Source organism: Plectropomus leopardus, chromosome 18 (assembly GCF_026936395.1).
Source record: "Plectropomus leopardus strain MGB_pleo_1.0 chromosome 18, ASM2693639v1, whole genome shotgun sequence".
NCBI classification, from domain to species: domain Eukaryota; kingdom Metazoa; phylum Chordata; class Actinopteri; order Perciformes; family Serranidae; genus Plectropomus; species Plectropomus leopardus.
In genome coordinates, this window is record NC_142193.1 from 2,728,883 (window position 1) to 2,742,500 (window position 13,618).

The 13,618-nt window shown below is 38.9% G+C and overlaps 1 protein-coding gene across 8 annotated transcripts in view; it reads right to left on the bottom strand.

The window, feature by feature from the left end:
* Positions 1–13,618, bottom strand: part of rbfox1 (RNA binding fox-1 homolog 1) — a 338,256-nt gene that overhangs the window by 36,711 nt on the left and 287,927 nt on the right. For all 8 annotated transcript variants that reach the window (XM_042505386.2, XM_088091126.1, XM_088091127.1 and 5 more), the window contains 4 exons: positions 12,466–12,558; positions 8,148–8,208; positions 5,684–5,737; positions 1,260–1,392 (listed from right to left, as the gene is read on the bottom strand). In XM_042505386.2, the coding sequence (XP_042361320.1) occupies positions 1,260–1,392; positions 5,684–5,737; positions 8,148–8,208; positions 12,466–12,558 (341 nt within the window). The remainder of the gene's footprint in view (positions 1–1,259; positions 1,393–5,683; positions 5,738–8,147; positions 8,209–12,465; positions 12,559–13,618) is intronic.

A 13,618-nucleotide genomic window follows, 5' to 3' on the forward strand; every position in this document is an offset into this window, starting at 1 on the left:
GTTTGTACCCTCTGGTCATCTAGTTTCAGTGACACTCTCATTTTCTATTTGCTGCATAACTTTGTATTGTGTACAGATGAAAAATGTGATGCTCACTGGTCCCCCTGAGCTACTGTCCTCAATGTTTAGCTTTACATGTATTTGCATCCACCTATTTATCTGTGCTGTTTTCAATCTGTGCATTAAAAGTGACCTGAAGATACCAGAAATATAAAAAAAATAAATAAATAATAATGATCTGCAAAATGTTTTTGCTTGGTGGAAAAAAAGGTGTATTGATAAAAAATCACAATGTGATGAAGAGCAATAGAAACAGACTTAAAGAAAAAATTATCAAGCATGTGACTTGAACAGCAGTCAAGCTTCCACTGATGTGACAAAAACATCAGATGTATGTGGATCGATGACGAGAATGTAATCTTCCTCACAACAATATATGGAAGATGAAAAAACTGTCATAAATTCATTATGTTCAACATGTTTTTATTTCTATTATTTGAGTTTTAACTTAGCTTTTTTCAGTTTTAATGCCCTCTCCTTCTGCAGTGGTTAAATAGGGCCTAACTGTTTACTCCATGTACAAATTCCTAATATTCACATAACGGCAGTGACTGAAAACTCACAATAAATCGTAGATGGAATCTGACCAGTGTGAGCAGCAGAAAAAAAAAAAAACTCTGCTCCCATCCTTAAATAGACTCCCAGCCAGCCTCCTTAGTGTCCATTTGCTTGCAGTCATAAAGAGCAAAATAAATAAAAAGAGCCACCAGAATAATGGCAAATCAGATCTGACTGCCCACAATACACAGCTCCGCTTGGCTCGTCTCCAGAGCAATCAGCCATGGAGGGTCAGCCAGAGATGCTGCTGGGGCTGGGAACATGTTTTTCTCTTTTCTTCTTATTTATTTATTTATTTATTTATTTGTGGCAAAGGCTAAACTCTAAAAGTGGTCACAAAGTGGAGGACCTCCCGCCATGAACACAGCCTCTCTCAATGACACCACAGTACAAGGCCAAATTGACAATCATTTCCCATGAGTCCGTGCAAAGGCACATGTCTCGGAGCATGCCCATTGGTTGATTCAGCATGCTGTGGAAGTGGGGGGAGTGTGTTATCGCTGTGAGGCGAGGCTGGCATGCACCGCTTCGCTGAGTCTGAGCATAGAGATTCAGGACTTGCCATTGGATAAGGGGAAGAGAGAAGGAGAGACCGAAGAGGAAGAATGACAACAGGACGAAAGCAAAGAAAGACTGCTCACCCTCCATAAGCTGGAATGTGGGGAGGTGGAGCGGCCGCCCTGAATGTGTTGTACACGGTCCGTCCTCGACCTCTTAGGTGGGCTCCTCTGTATGCTGCTGCTGCACTGGCTGTGGGGTAGGGAAATCCTGGTACTGGAGACAGAGAACAGAAAATGATGCAGACCTTCCCTGATGTCACAACATCCAAAGAATGAGTGCACAATTTCCGGTTAAGACAGGTTATTTTCGTAGTATTCACTCAGTACATTTACACTATGTTAAAAGAAAAGTTAATTTATTGCGTTAGTCTGACGAAAACTGGACTTTTAAAATACATGTAAACACCATAGTCTGACTGGAATCGTACTACGTCAAATTCCTCGAAGTTGGACTAACACACCCAGATAATACAGTTGGGTGTTCTGGGGGTAATGCAGTTCTTTCATGAATGTACTTCAGTCAGACCTAAACTGGCCTATGCGTCCTGCGCATGCTCCCTAGTCCAGCACAGGGCTTTGAGTCGGAAGTCAGACAGCATAAGTTTCTATAAGAAAGTTGGGAAAAACATAAAAAGAAGAAAGAAGAAAACAAAACAAGGCAAAGGCACAAAGCAATGTGTAGAGTACATTCAAAATGTACAGCACTAAAATTTTCCCCATGTTGTCACAGTTAAGGGCCATCCACACCATGAATAACTATAACTATAAAAAGATTCCAACTCAAGTGGATGGTGGAGACCACACTACAACTATAACGGCAACAAAAGTAGCATATGATATTGTGTGGATCAATATAAATACTAATATCCAATCAGAATGTGTCTTATTTAGACTTCACCTCTAACATAGATCCTGATATCTAATTTGGACCACAAAATGTATTTTTGGAAAAGATGTATGAAGCTGTGGACTATTTTACTGTTTGGTTTTCTTTTATCCGTATAAAATTAGTCATCAGTAATTGATTCATCTACTTTACCTGACTATAGCAGATTCTGGCCAGTAGAGGGCAGTGTTTTACTGCTCTCAGGAGAAGAAGATGAAAGAAAAAAGTACTGAGTGTTGATTAAAAAACGTCACCTTATTATGATGGTTTATGGGCTACATAATGAATTTTGAATTTAGATCCAAAAATTCTGAATTTAAAGTGTTCAATCTGGTGTCATCAGGACATTTCAGTTACATTTTTCTACAAAATAAAGTTTCAGTAGTGCTTACAATATTGACTTCATAATTGCAACTTATCTCTTTGATTTGGTATTTAGTACCGACCTTTAACATGGTATAATCACTCAATCACAGCTCTTAACAGCTATATTAATATTGGGCTGCAGATGACACAAAAATGTAATTTGAGCTGACACATGCAGCCAAATGGTCTCTGGCACTTGTGGGGTCTCTGAAGTTGGTTTTGTCTTCACCGATGTCCTCTTTTACCGTCGCCATAATATCAGCAAACTGATGCTGACTCATGAATGAAACTTGTCTTCCAAAAAAACAAACGATTATCATTATAGACTGCTTGATTTCTTATTTTCTATTGTCTTTGAAGAATTTGGTGAACACATATCTTTCTAGTTTTCTGTTTGTTTCTCTTCAACCTCCTTGCAACGTACAGCAGTAGCAGGTCATCAATATCCATATTTATGGAGTGCATAGCAAGTGCTCTGTGCTTCTGTTTACAGAGTGCTATTGTTCATCAGCATGAATGTTCACATCCTGATCATTATGGTCATAGTTATAGTGCTTGGTGTGGATGGCCCTTTAGACATGCAACCTGTTTGCAGTTTTTTTAGTTTGTGATCTAATAGGTCAAAAAGAAGACAGTCAAAGTCAAGTAACTAGCTGAAAAGGGGCATATAAAAGTAGGACAGTACAAGGACAAGGACAGTACTCTAATTAAATGGCCTAATCAAGCTATCACTGCAATTCAACTTAACTGTGCATGTAAACATGCTTCTAGTGTCTGGTAGAGCAAAAAGAGCTGTACAACTGTAGCTGACATTAGCATTTGAATTCTTGAGAGAATGTGTCAAGTGTTCTCCCATTTCCAGGTGTGTAAAAACTGTGAGGAGGAAGAAAGAATAAAGATAGGGAGAGTGGCGCTGGAGTGGAGCTATTGCAGTGGTATTGTTATTAATTTATCATTAATCTTAATTGGGGACGACTGACACAAAGCTTAATTTGAGAGCCCGGGTGAGTGAAGGTTGAGAAGGAGATCGAGGTGCCATATCCAACCCTAATTATACATCTCCTCAAAAAGGAGATCTAATAAAATGCTAATAGAAACAGTGAATCATTCATTGACCTGATGAAAAATGGAAGGTTTGAGCCAAAGGATAAGAGTTTCTCAAAGAGAGACAAGGAGAGGAGTAAGACTGGTAATTGTTCCTATTCATCTTTTGTCACCTTGATTTTAGGACCGAGTGGCCTGGCTACCCCTAAAGTCACAGTGATGCTCCCACCAATGCTATTCCACTTTGCTGTTTTCATACAGCTTGGATGAAAATGAATGCTTAGCATATGCAGATGGAGAACTACTGGGACTCATTTTTAGTTGGGTTTCTATGTAAATTTAACAAACTTTTCAACCAAATTTTTAGAAAATTGGCAAAACCAAACTTGGGAATTGATAACAAGGTAAACCAACACGTTCTCATTTCAAGTTGTCACTTATCGCCACTCTGTCACTCCAAGGCATGTGAAAAGTCTAGAGATCCCAAGTCATGTCTTAAGTCCTTTATGGAAAGTCTAAGTTAAGTCACAAGACCTCATAAGCAAATTCCAAGTTAAATTAGGTAGAGTTAGTTCGGTGTGGCTGCATTCTCAATTGATGCCATGTTGGATGTATGTCCAAACACTGTCAAAGTGGCAGTTTTTAACCAGTACATAATCAGTGACGATAGAGGGTATGCACGTGAAGTCACAGCACTTGGAAGTCACTGCAGTTACATCCACAATCTTTTTACAGACTGCCAAAAGACAAAGAAAAGAGAAGCAAATGGATCGCTGCAATTCACAAAAACAATTAGAATCCAGGCACCAAAATGTGGATTTGTGGTTCCCATTTAGCTTTTTTCTGAATATCATTTTCAGTTTTGCTTTGTTTTTAAGTCTAGTGGCTGATGAAATAAATTAACTTTGAAATGTGTGGGCAAGGCTTTTGTATGCCTTCAGGTTTTGCACTGGGTATTTTCATCAAAATCAGGTTATGTTAGGATAAGTGATTTCTGGCCACATGTCAGTGTCCATGGACTGATGGTTCTTCCATAAGTTGTAAGGATCAAGTCCAACTGCCCTAGCAGATAATCGTTTGTTTTACTCCCAGTTTCGCTGTTTCCACTGCTAAACTCTGCCAGGCTGATGGATGTTTTGCCACAAGTGACTTAAATGTGTACCCGCTATTGTCTCTTGATCAACCAACAGTTTCTATGTCCACCTTTTAGTCTTGAATCAGAACATTAACCATTCTAATGTGTAATGAACTGAAGTGAACTGAAGTGAACTTACCTGAACTGCTGGGTGGAAACATGGCTCAAGAAATTTGCTGTGGTAATGTGGTGAGTATTTAACACTCCCTCGTGAATCATAACCTGCTCCGCTATCAAAACATCTAAACCAATTAACCATAAGAACAGGTCCTGGCCTCTATCCTGAGCGGCTGCAATCATTACCTGTTAATAAGGTAATAGCACAAATTACTAATAGAGAAAGAGTCTGAAATGCTTGCACACCCCTCGCACATGTGCACATCCAGGCAAAACACACGCACATGCCCCAATGGCATTTTGGATACTCAAAAGGTGAAACAAAGGTAAATCAATACAAAGCCATTTTGTAATTAAAAGAACGTGGGGGTGAATTAGGCAAACGACTGTCTGGAGAAATTGAAACTATTGATTTTAATTTACAAAATATATTTCACACCATTTAATGTCCTTGCAGAAATGGACAATTAGATTTCCTTCTCTCTTGTCCTTTGCTTTCCTTCACTCCTCTCCTCTGCCACACTCTTTTATCTGTCTCTCTTCTTCTTATCACCAAATCCAGGTATTTCTAACCTTAATGGCCATTGTTAATGACAGGGAGGGGCATGAGCTGTGGTTTGGGGGGAGGTGAAAGGCAAATATTGAAGATGGCGTGAGGGTGGCGGTTGCCGAATGTGGGTTTGTTTTGTAGCAGAGATGACAGTCTGTTGTTGCGTTTGTCCGAGTCAGCATAGTTCCCAGGCTAAAAACAGACTTTTTTCTGGTTATATGTTGCTTGGAAGGAAAGCAGATGAGGGAGAGGTGACAGAGGTTAAAATGAAGGGGGGCGGAAGGAGGGGTGGTTGGGGGGAAGGAGAAAATGAAGATGTCGAAGAAGCTGAAGAACAAAATGAATGAGGAGGAGGAAGATAACGACAAAGGAGATGGTGACAGATGGAGAAGGGCATGTCCTCCTACCTGCATAGAATTCTGGGCTGTAGACAGCGCTGACCACTGGATTTAACTTCCAGCCTGAAACAAGACAGACAGCAAGACAAAGAAAAAGACAAGAGGGAGGAGAGAAAACCGGGAACAGTGTTTTAGTGTGCTTAGTTTCTACAAACCTGTATGTTCTCACTGAAGTTTAATCTACCTGGGAATGTTTTTAGGAATTCAAAGCACAATATGGTCACCTAAACTTTTAATCAACAGACTAAACCTTTAAACTATATCTTAAGCCTCCTTGATATGTCAGATAACATTTTACATTGTCTGAATAAGTTACTTTCATACTAATGTTCAACTGCTAATACGTTTACCAGCATTACATTTTCTAAAGAGGTGACCTTTTTTTTCCTAGTTAAAAAAATTGTAAGTATTCATGCTTCATGCTAATGCTAAATTGCTAATTAGCACTAAAACAAAGTACAGCTGAGGTTGATGGGTATGCTTTTACTTCTGCAGAGTACTAAAATTAAAATTAATGAAACAAAGAGCAGCAAATTGTGACCAAACTTAAAGCTTTGAGAAACTGATTACCATTCATCCCTAGGGGTCCCAACACTTCACATATTGCCCCTTAGCAATAGACTACCACAACTACTTAATTACATTTTAGTTATCCTTCTGCGTCTGCTGTTTATGTTCTAGGATGCTGTTATAAATGGTGGGATGACATGGTAGACCTACATGGTTATGTTTAGCCACCACAGCACATGATTATTAATACCAGAACATCAACAAATGCGCATACTGACATGGATAGTTAGGATAAGGCAACAAGGGCACAGAGGCACATGGTAAAGCGTAAAAAAATCTTATCAAATGGGAAGTGAACACCAGACTACCACACGCAAGTCTGTTGTTTGATAGATGCATCCACTGCCCCTTCCGCTCACCCCATAAGTGCCTCCCTGCCACGTTTCACATTCTCAAGTGATGCTGCCCGTGCATGTATCTTGCGGAAGATGCCATACAGCCGTCCTGTGATAATAATACAGTGACCATTTCTGTTCGACCGTGTTCTCACCTGAAAGGTACCTTTCTGGGTTGTGAACCTAAGCCAAAAGCACTGTCAAAGAAGCACTATTTTACGAGTTTGGAATGAGAATGTGCTGGTGGACCATGTGTGTCTGATTTGGTTTATTAACCAAATTTAATGGAAATCAATCCAATAGCTGTTGAGACATTTCACCCAAAACCATAAATGTGAATCTTATAGTAAAGCTAAGTATCTCTTCAGAGGATCACCAGATTACCAAAGTTATTAGGATATATCGTCTGGGGGCAATTAATGCCTGTGTAATAAATCCAATCGTGGTTGGATGATGTGGTGGGCCAACCAAAAGGCTTACATTGTCATCCCCAAGCCACACCACGAGCACGGCTAAAATCCCTTCGCTTCCCACAATGCAACTGAAAGTGATCTTTTGTCAGGCCTTCCTTGCCTGGTAAATAACCAGGCTTTCCAACTCCATGTCCCCAATTTGTAGCTCAAGTTTTCTGTTATGAATGCATCTGTAAAGTTAGAAAACTCTGAAGACATCATCAGACAAAGGCATTAGACAGTATGCAAACTGCAAGATCTCACACATGCCTTCTTCCAATTTTGTAGCTATTTTTTTTTACATGAGGGTTTCTCTTTGCTACTCCCATAAGCAGCTGCTGGTGAAGCAGATACAGATCTAGAGGCTTGCTCCATAAAGCAGGCTAAGAAACTTGAGGATTTAAATCCAAAATCTGACTTAAATTAACATTGCAAATCAGTCTGGGCTAAAACTGTTCCATAAAGGTTCATTCCAGTTCACACATCAAAACTAATTCGACAGGTTAAAGCCTTGAGTTCAGCATTTTAGCCACTGCCAATTTTTGGTATTTTTTGTGGGGGTTTTTTTAGCCTAAAACACCATATTTGAGTCAAAGGCTGGCACTACAGAGGAGTGAGAGGTGGATATGGGTGAATCTGACTGTCACTTTAAGAAGCCCCACCCTTGAATATGCATAACTTTAGGTTTTAATTAAATGTAAACAGATCAGTTATTAAAAGAAAAAAATAATAATTCAGCCTCTGTGCAGATGTCATAAAATTTGAAATAAGGTGGAAGGACCAAAACTGCTTATTTGTATCAGGTTGTAAACATATTTATTTATTTTGTAAAGTTATTTTAACACGGGGGTCTGTGGGAATTGACTTTGTTTCAGCCTCAAGTGGCCATTTGATGGTTTGGGCACTTCCTTACTGACTGCATTTTTCAGCCTCAGACTTTGAACCATATTGGATTTTCTTTATGGAACTGCATCTTTGACATTTTTATGATGATCAGTGAAAATGGTCAAATTAAATCTAACTAAAACATAAATCAAATTAAAAAAAAAAAAACATGTAAAATTACAATGGGGTGAATAGTGTTTACAGTCACTGTGAACACAGACTTGGCCTTACCATTTGCATATGGGTTGACAGTCTTCTTATTTGTCATTACTCGGGCTGTTGCATTGTTGACCTACAGCAGATAGAGAGAGGTCCATGAGTTATACTTAAATTTTAGTTGTCAGGGCTTTACTTGCTATAGTATATCTGCATGCATAGTTTCCTAATGTTGTAAACAAAGAAAGCAGTACACTGTATCACGGCAAACACCCATGTCATTTGTGTGTTTTCGGAATTGCATTCAGAAACACTTAAAAACACATCCAAAACAAATCAGTTGTCTTTCTCATTTGCATATGTTCTATCTTCTGACGTTTTCTGGCATGCTTTCCCCAATTACAGTGACATTTCAATAACATACAGACAAATGTAAAGAAACAACAGATGCACTTGGCAAAATGATGTTTTGTAAATGTATAGATGCATGCAGTGGAGGGGAGAAGGAGGAGGAGATAAAACAGACAAAGAAAATGTCATTGGGGGAAGGGTATAAGACAACATGTTGGGAGCATTATGCAACATCCAGTCAACCTTAAACTGTGAGAAGAACTGCTGTGACGAAAGCAACACAAAGCATTCACACTCAATCTCTCTAATTCATTGCAAGAATAGCTATTAAGATCAAAAAACAACCAAAGAAAAGAGATGTACTCAAATAAACCAACCAAGTCAATCAATCAACCAATCAAATCATTCCAAATTCAAACAACAGCTAACAGGGTAAAGTAAAATAAGGGTGCATTGTCTTCCAAAGTAAAATAAAATAAATCAATAAATGGGTTTCCAACAATCTCAGATAGATGTGCAAACGAATTCATATCTCAGTCAGTATCGCTCGCACACGCAGCTTCAGGAGAACACTTAGTGAATGGACACGCACGCCGACACGCAAGAAAATATGTATGTCAATATACAGCATCAACTCAACCACAATTCAAAAAGAAATGTCACGTGAGTTTTAGCGTTGCAAACGTTCCAAAGAGAGAGGAAGAGAGAGAGGAAATGTTGGCAGAATGGCTTGCTCGCCCACACTTACCATTCCCAAACCTCTTGGCCCCGCATACTTGTTTGTGTACTGTTACCGTTGTAACTGTGTTGGATGGGGCCCTAAACAAGCTACCGTTGGAAGGATGGTGGGGGAGGAGGGGATGAGAAAGGAATAAGCAGCATCTTACTCAGGTGGCCAAGAAAACTTTGCAATCATTCCACTGCACAAATGCTCGCTTTCAGCTGTCTCTATACAAGCAGTAAGCTGGTTTCTTAAAGCATAACTCCGACCATTTTCTTTGGACAACATGTCTTTATCTATCATACTCTTTGATTTGGACCAAAAACATCTCATTTGTCACATTTCAGAGATAACTACTTATTGACTAAGCTTTTAAATAGAGTCCTACAGAACCAGTGAACACTCTGAAGGCTCCTGGAGCAAGTTTTAATTACTTATTTCATTTGTTTCAAAATCAGATTCAGATCATTTCACTGAACTGTAATTAAGCAAAGATACGTAAATTGAGTGCTCTGAAATTACGTTTTTCTTATAACATTTTAATGTTACCAGGGCCATTGGTTTAGTAATTCCTTTTAAATTGACTACTGCACTGCTACACGAATCAGTGTAAAAGCTTGTAGCTGTCAGATCATGAAATCAATTCAGATGGAATATGAATTTAAAAAAAGCTTGATCCTGTCTGCTGACAAGTTGCTAACACAGCGACAATCTTGGTTATGTGACATAACCGTGGCATAACCCCAGATTCATGGAGTATTTAGGTAGTTGTAGCTGTCACTATTTTAATTTGGTAATTAATTGTAACATTTTGGTTGCCTTACAAGTGTTTAGTGTTTGCGGTAACTAAAGGCTTTTTTAGCATTAGTATTAACTAATCAAAATGTTTGTGATTAGATAAGTTACATTTGAGTATATATATTTTTCCTGTAAATAAGCTATACCTAAAAAAAATAAGATTCATTTTGTTGCTTTGCATCTTTTTGCGGTGCAGAAATGGCTTCTTTTGGCATAGACTACATAGATTTGTCTGCTTTACTGCCCAGTTTAAAACATCTGTGAGAAAAATAAGAAGGAATGAAATATAATAAGTTACATTACTTTAGTGAAGTAATTAAATTTCATCAAGTGACTTAATTATTACATCCACAATGCAGTAATTACCTCTTTAGTCTCGCTAGCTACTTGCTTGCATGCTGGCTAGCATGCCCGCTAGTCATGTTAGTAGGTCTCATGTTAGGCGTTGTATCAGTACAGGTGGAGATATTGCTGTTAGCAAAAATTAACATATCTTCTACAATGTGGCAAAACAATGAACATGTGGCACTTTGTCCAGCTCATTGTAAAAGGGGCAAGTTAAAGAGTGTTCGTTGTCAACATAACAACTACCAAGTCCTGAACTGATGAGGTTGCCCTTGTCAGCGATGCATCAGGACACATTAGTGTTTACACTACAAAAAGTATGTGGACAAATGTGTAAAAGCCCACCAATTTGTTTGAGTGACTGGATCACAATGTGCCATGGTGGTTGTTTATACTCGTATTTGATAATTGGCCAACCTGGAAATGTGAGGACCAAAGTTTTGGAAGACGTAAGAAATTTAATTAATCTGGCATCAAAAGTGCAATGTAAATTATCCAGTCCTTTACATCATGTTCTACTATTTGACTTTTTTTTTAAGAGTTGCTTGTGTTGGATAATAAATTGTTTTACCTGTGTCTAAGGATAACCTTTTTGGATCATGAATACCAACAAAGTAGAGGACTCCAAGCTCTAATGGTAGACGTTGTATGGGCCTTTGAGCATTTGGGTGTAGGGTATATCTTGCAGGGACTGCTGATTGGATTATTGATTGTGCTTGATAATACCACTTCCCAATTATACAGTACATGTACCGCATAATGTGAAAAAGTGGTAATTAGGTGGTACATAAATATGACTGGAGTAATGACATCAAGTGAAGGACTTCAAATATATTATACTCCTGTTAACAAGCTAATGTAAAGAGAACGCAAGATCAATTGGTGGATTGATGCTCCATCTGAAAATGCGGACACTGCAGACTTTCATGGTGAAGGGGAGCTGAGCCTAAAGGCAAGCTCTCCCTTTACAATCCAATCTACATTCCATTCAGCGATGGTCATGAGCTTTTGGATGACCAAAATAATGAGAGTCCTTTTCAGGGTGGCTGGGCTCACCCCTAGACATAGTGTGTAACGCATCAGGGATTTCGGAATAATACATCTTCTCTGTTGCATTAAGAGCATTTAGTTGAGGTTGTTTTGGGTTTGATTAAGATTCCTTTTGGCCTCCTTCCCATCCTGTGTGAGCATTCTGGGAAGAGACTGTAGGGAAGATGTAGAACATGCTGGAGGGATTACATATTCCATCTGCATCCCTCAAGAAGAGCTGGAGGAAATGGCATCTTGGCTATGTTGCTTAGCCTGCTGCCACTGGATAAGCAATTGAAATTGGACAGACTGATGAAGGAGACTTGCTGTGGTGCCAGGGTATTATAGCCTTTGTCCGGGTACAGCTATAGAAATTAATGATTTTATATCTTCAACTACAACAGGTGTTGCCTCATATGAAGGATTAGGAATGAAAGATTGCTATGGCATTGGGATAAATGGGCAGAGTTATGCTTCAAGGCTAGTGGTGTCTAGCTGTTGGTCCTCTGACTGGACACAAGACACTGAATTAGCACTAAAGCATTGTCATGCTACTGAATCAGGTTAGTTGTGAACCTTGCATTTCGTTCTCCAGGTGACTCTCAAATGACTAAGTACTTCCTCTGTCCATGGATAAGCAGGATTTGAGTACTTTTTCTGGGGGAAGCTCCTTCCTTGATTAAACATATATAAGAACATCTTTACTTTTGAACATTTGTGGCCAAACTCTAAAGCAATCTTTGCACCATCCTAAAACACAAAAATGACTGTCTGCAATGTTGGGTAGTGTGGATTTCTACTTTTAAACCTTAGGTAAGGCCAGTTGGCTTGATAGAACAAAATCAAGTAAAACAGAAAAAAGTAATAAAAAGTAAACAAACAAAAAATAAAACAAGCAAAATCTTTAATATACAATACTGTTGGAATTGTTATATTTTGACACTTGTATTTGGGTTAATGAAACTGCACAAGGAAAGGGAAATGATAAGGCTTGGGTGACTTGACAGTTTGATGTCATGAGGCAGATGGCAAGGTGAGATGTGGCAGTAGACTGTCAAACCCTCATACACACAAATACACAAACACACACATTCAAACACAAAAAAAAAGGAGGACAGGAGGAAGGAAGAAGTATTTGAGAACATGCACCTCTATTTTACGGCCTTCTACCACGGTGCCGTGTAATTTCTCTCTGGCCCTGTCGGCGTCCACGCTATGCTCGAACGTTACGAACCCAAAACCCTGCATGCAGGACGGAGAGAGGCAAGAACAACATGCACGTTATTTTTTACATATCATACTTGACATTTCAGTAAACAACAGCTTGTTTCAATAAGAGCACAGTAAATAACACAATTTTCTGCTTCTACTTCAGTATTACTTTAGTTATGTATAGGACTATAACAATTAACCAAAATGCAATAATATTAAAAGTCTGAGGGGAAAACATTTAATTCACTGATGAAGAGAAAACTGACCCTTCACAAAGCCCTTCCTCCTTAGCCACTGTTGCTAAGCCTGTCAAGCTTTCCTTTCTAACATGGCACATCATTTGCAATTTGAGAGCTGTGTACACCCCAAAATGAACACCTAAATGGTGACGCATATAGTACTGTTTGTACTGCACTGGGTACCTTTTAGGGCATATTTCAAACTGAAGTCAGCAACAGCCAGTTTCTCATGTCTTGTCAGTGAACACTGATTTTGTTCTCCAAGCATTGAATTTTGGGAGCTGGTTGAAAACTATGTGTTTGGCTGACTCGAATTGAAATTGGAACATTTTTATATTTACCCAAGGATACATAGGCCTTCAAGGTAACATGCTAAAAGACTGAGGCTAAAGCTGCATGTTCCAGGCAAAACATTGAGTATGACTGGGGTTCTTGGAGTGTACATCTTCAGCCAGCCCATATGCGAAAAGAAAATCTTGGTATTGTACCTTTCTGCAAACCACAAATACATTACATTTGCACATCCCATACATATATCATCAGCTTTCCTAAAATAATGTAATAGGGAGCTGACTTTGTCATTGGGAGATGAATGAGATGGTAGATAACGTGTAACATAGGTGAGACGCCTGCAAAACTGCACACCTCTGTAATTTAGCTATTTATGTATTAGCATTTTGTAGTGACCTGTCCCTATTTTTCCAGCGAAGACTTTGTCTCAAAGCCAGGTATTTTAAGCCAAAATATGATCTTATCATAAACATAACCATTGCTGTTGACAACTGATTTATTATAGCAGCAGGACAGAGCTCCTAAATTTAGCATGTACCTTGATTAATCAGATTCCAGAA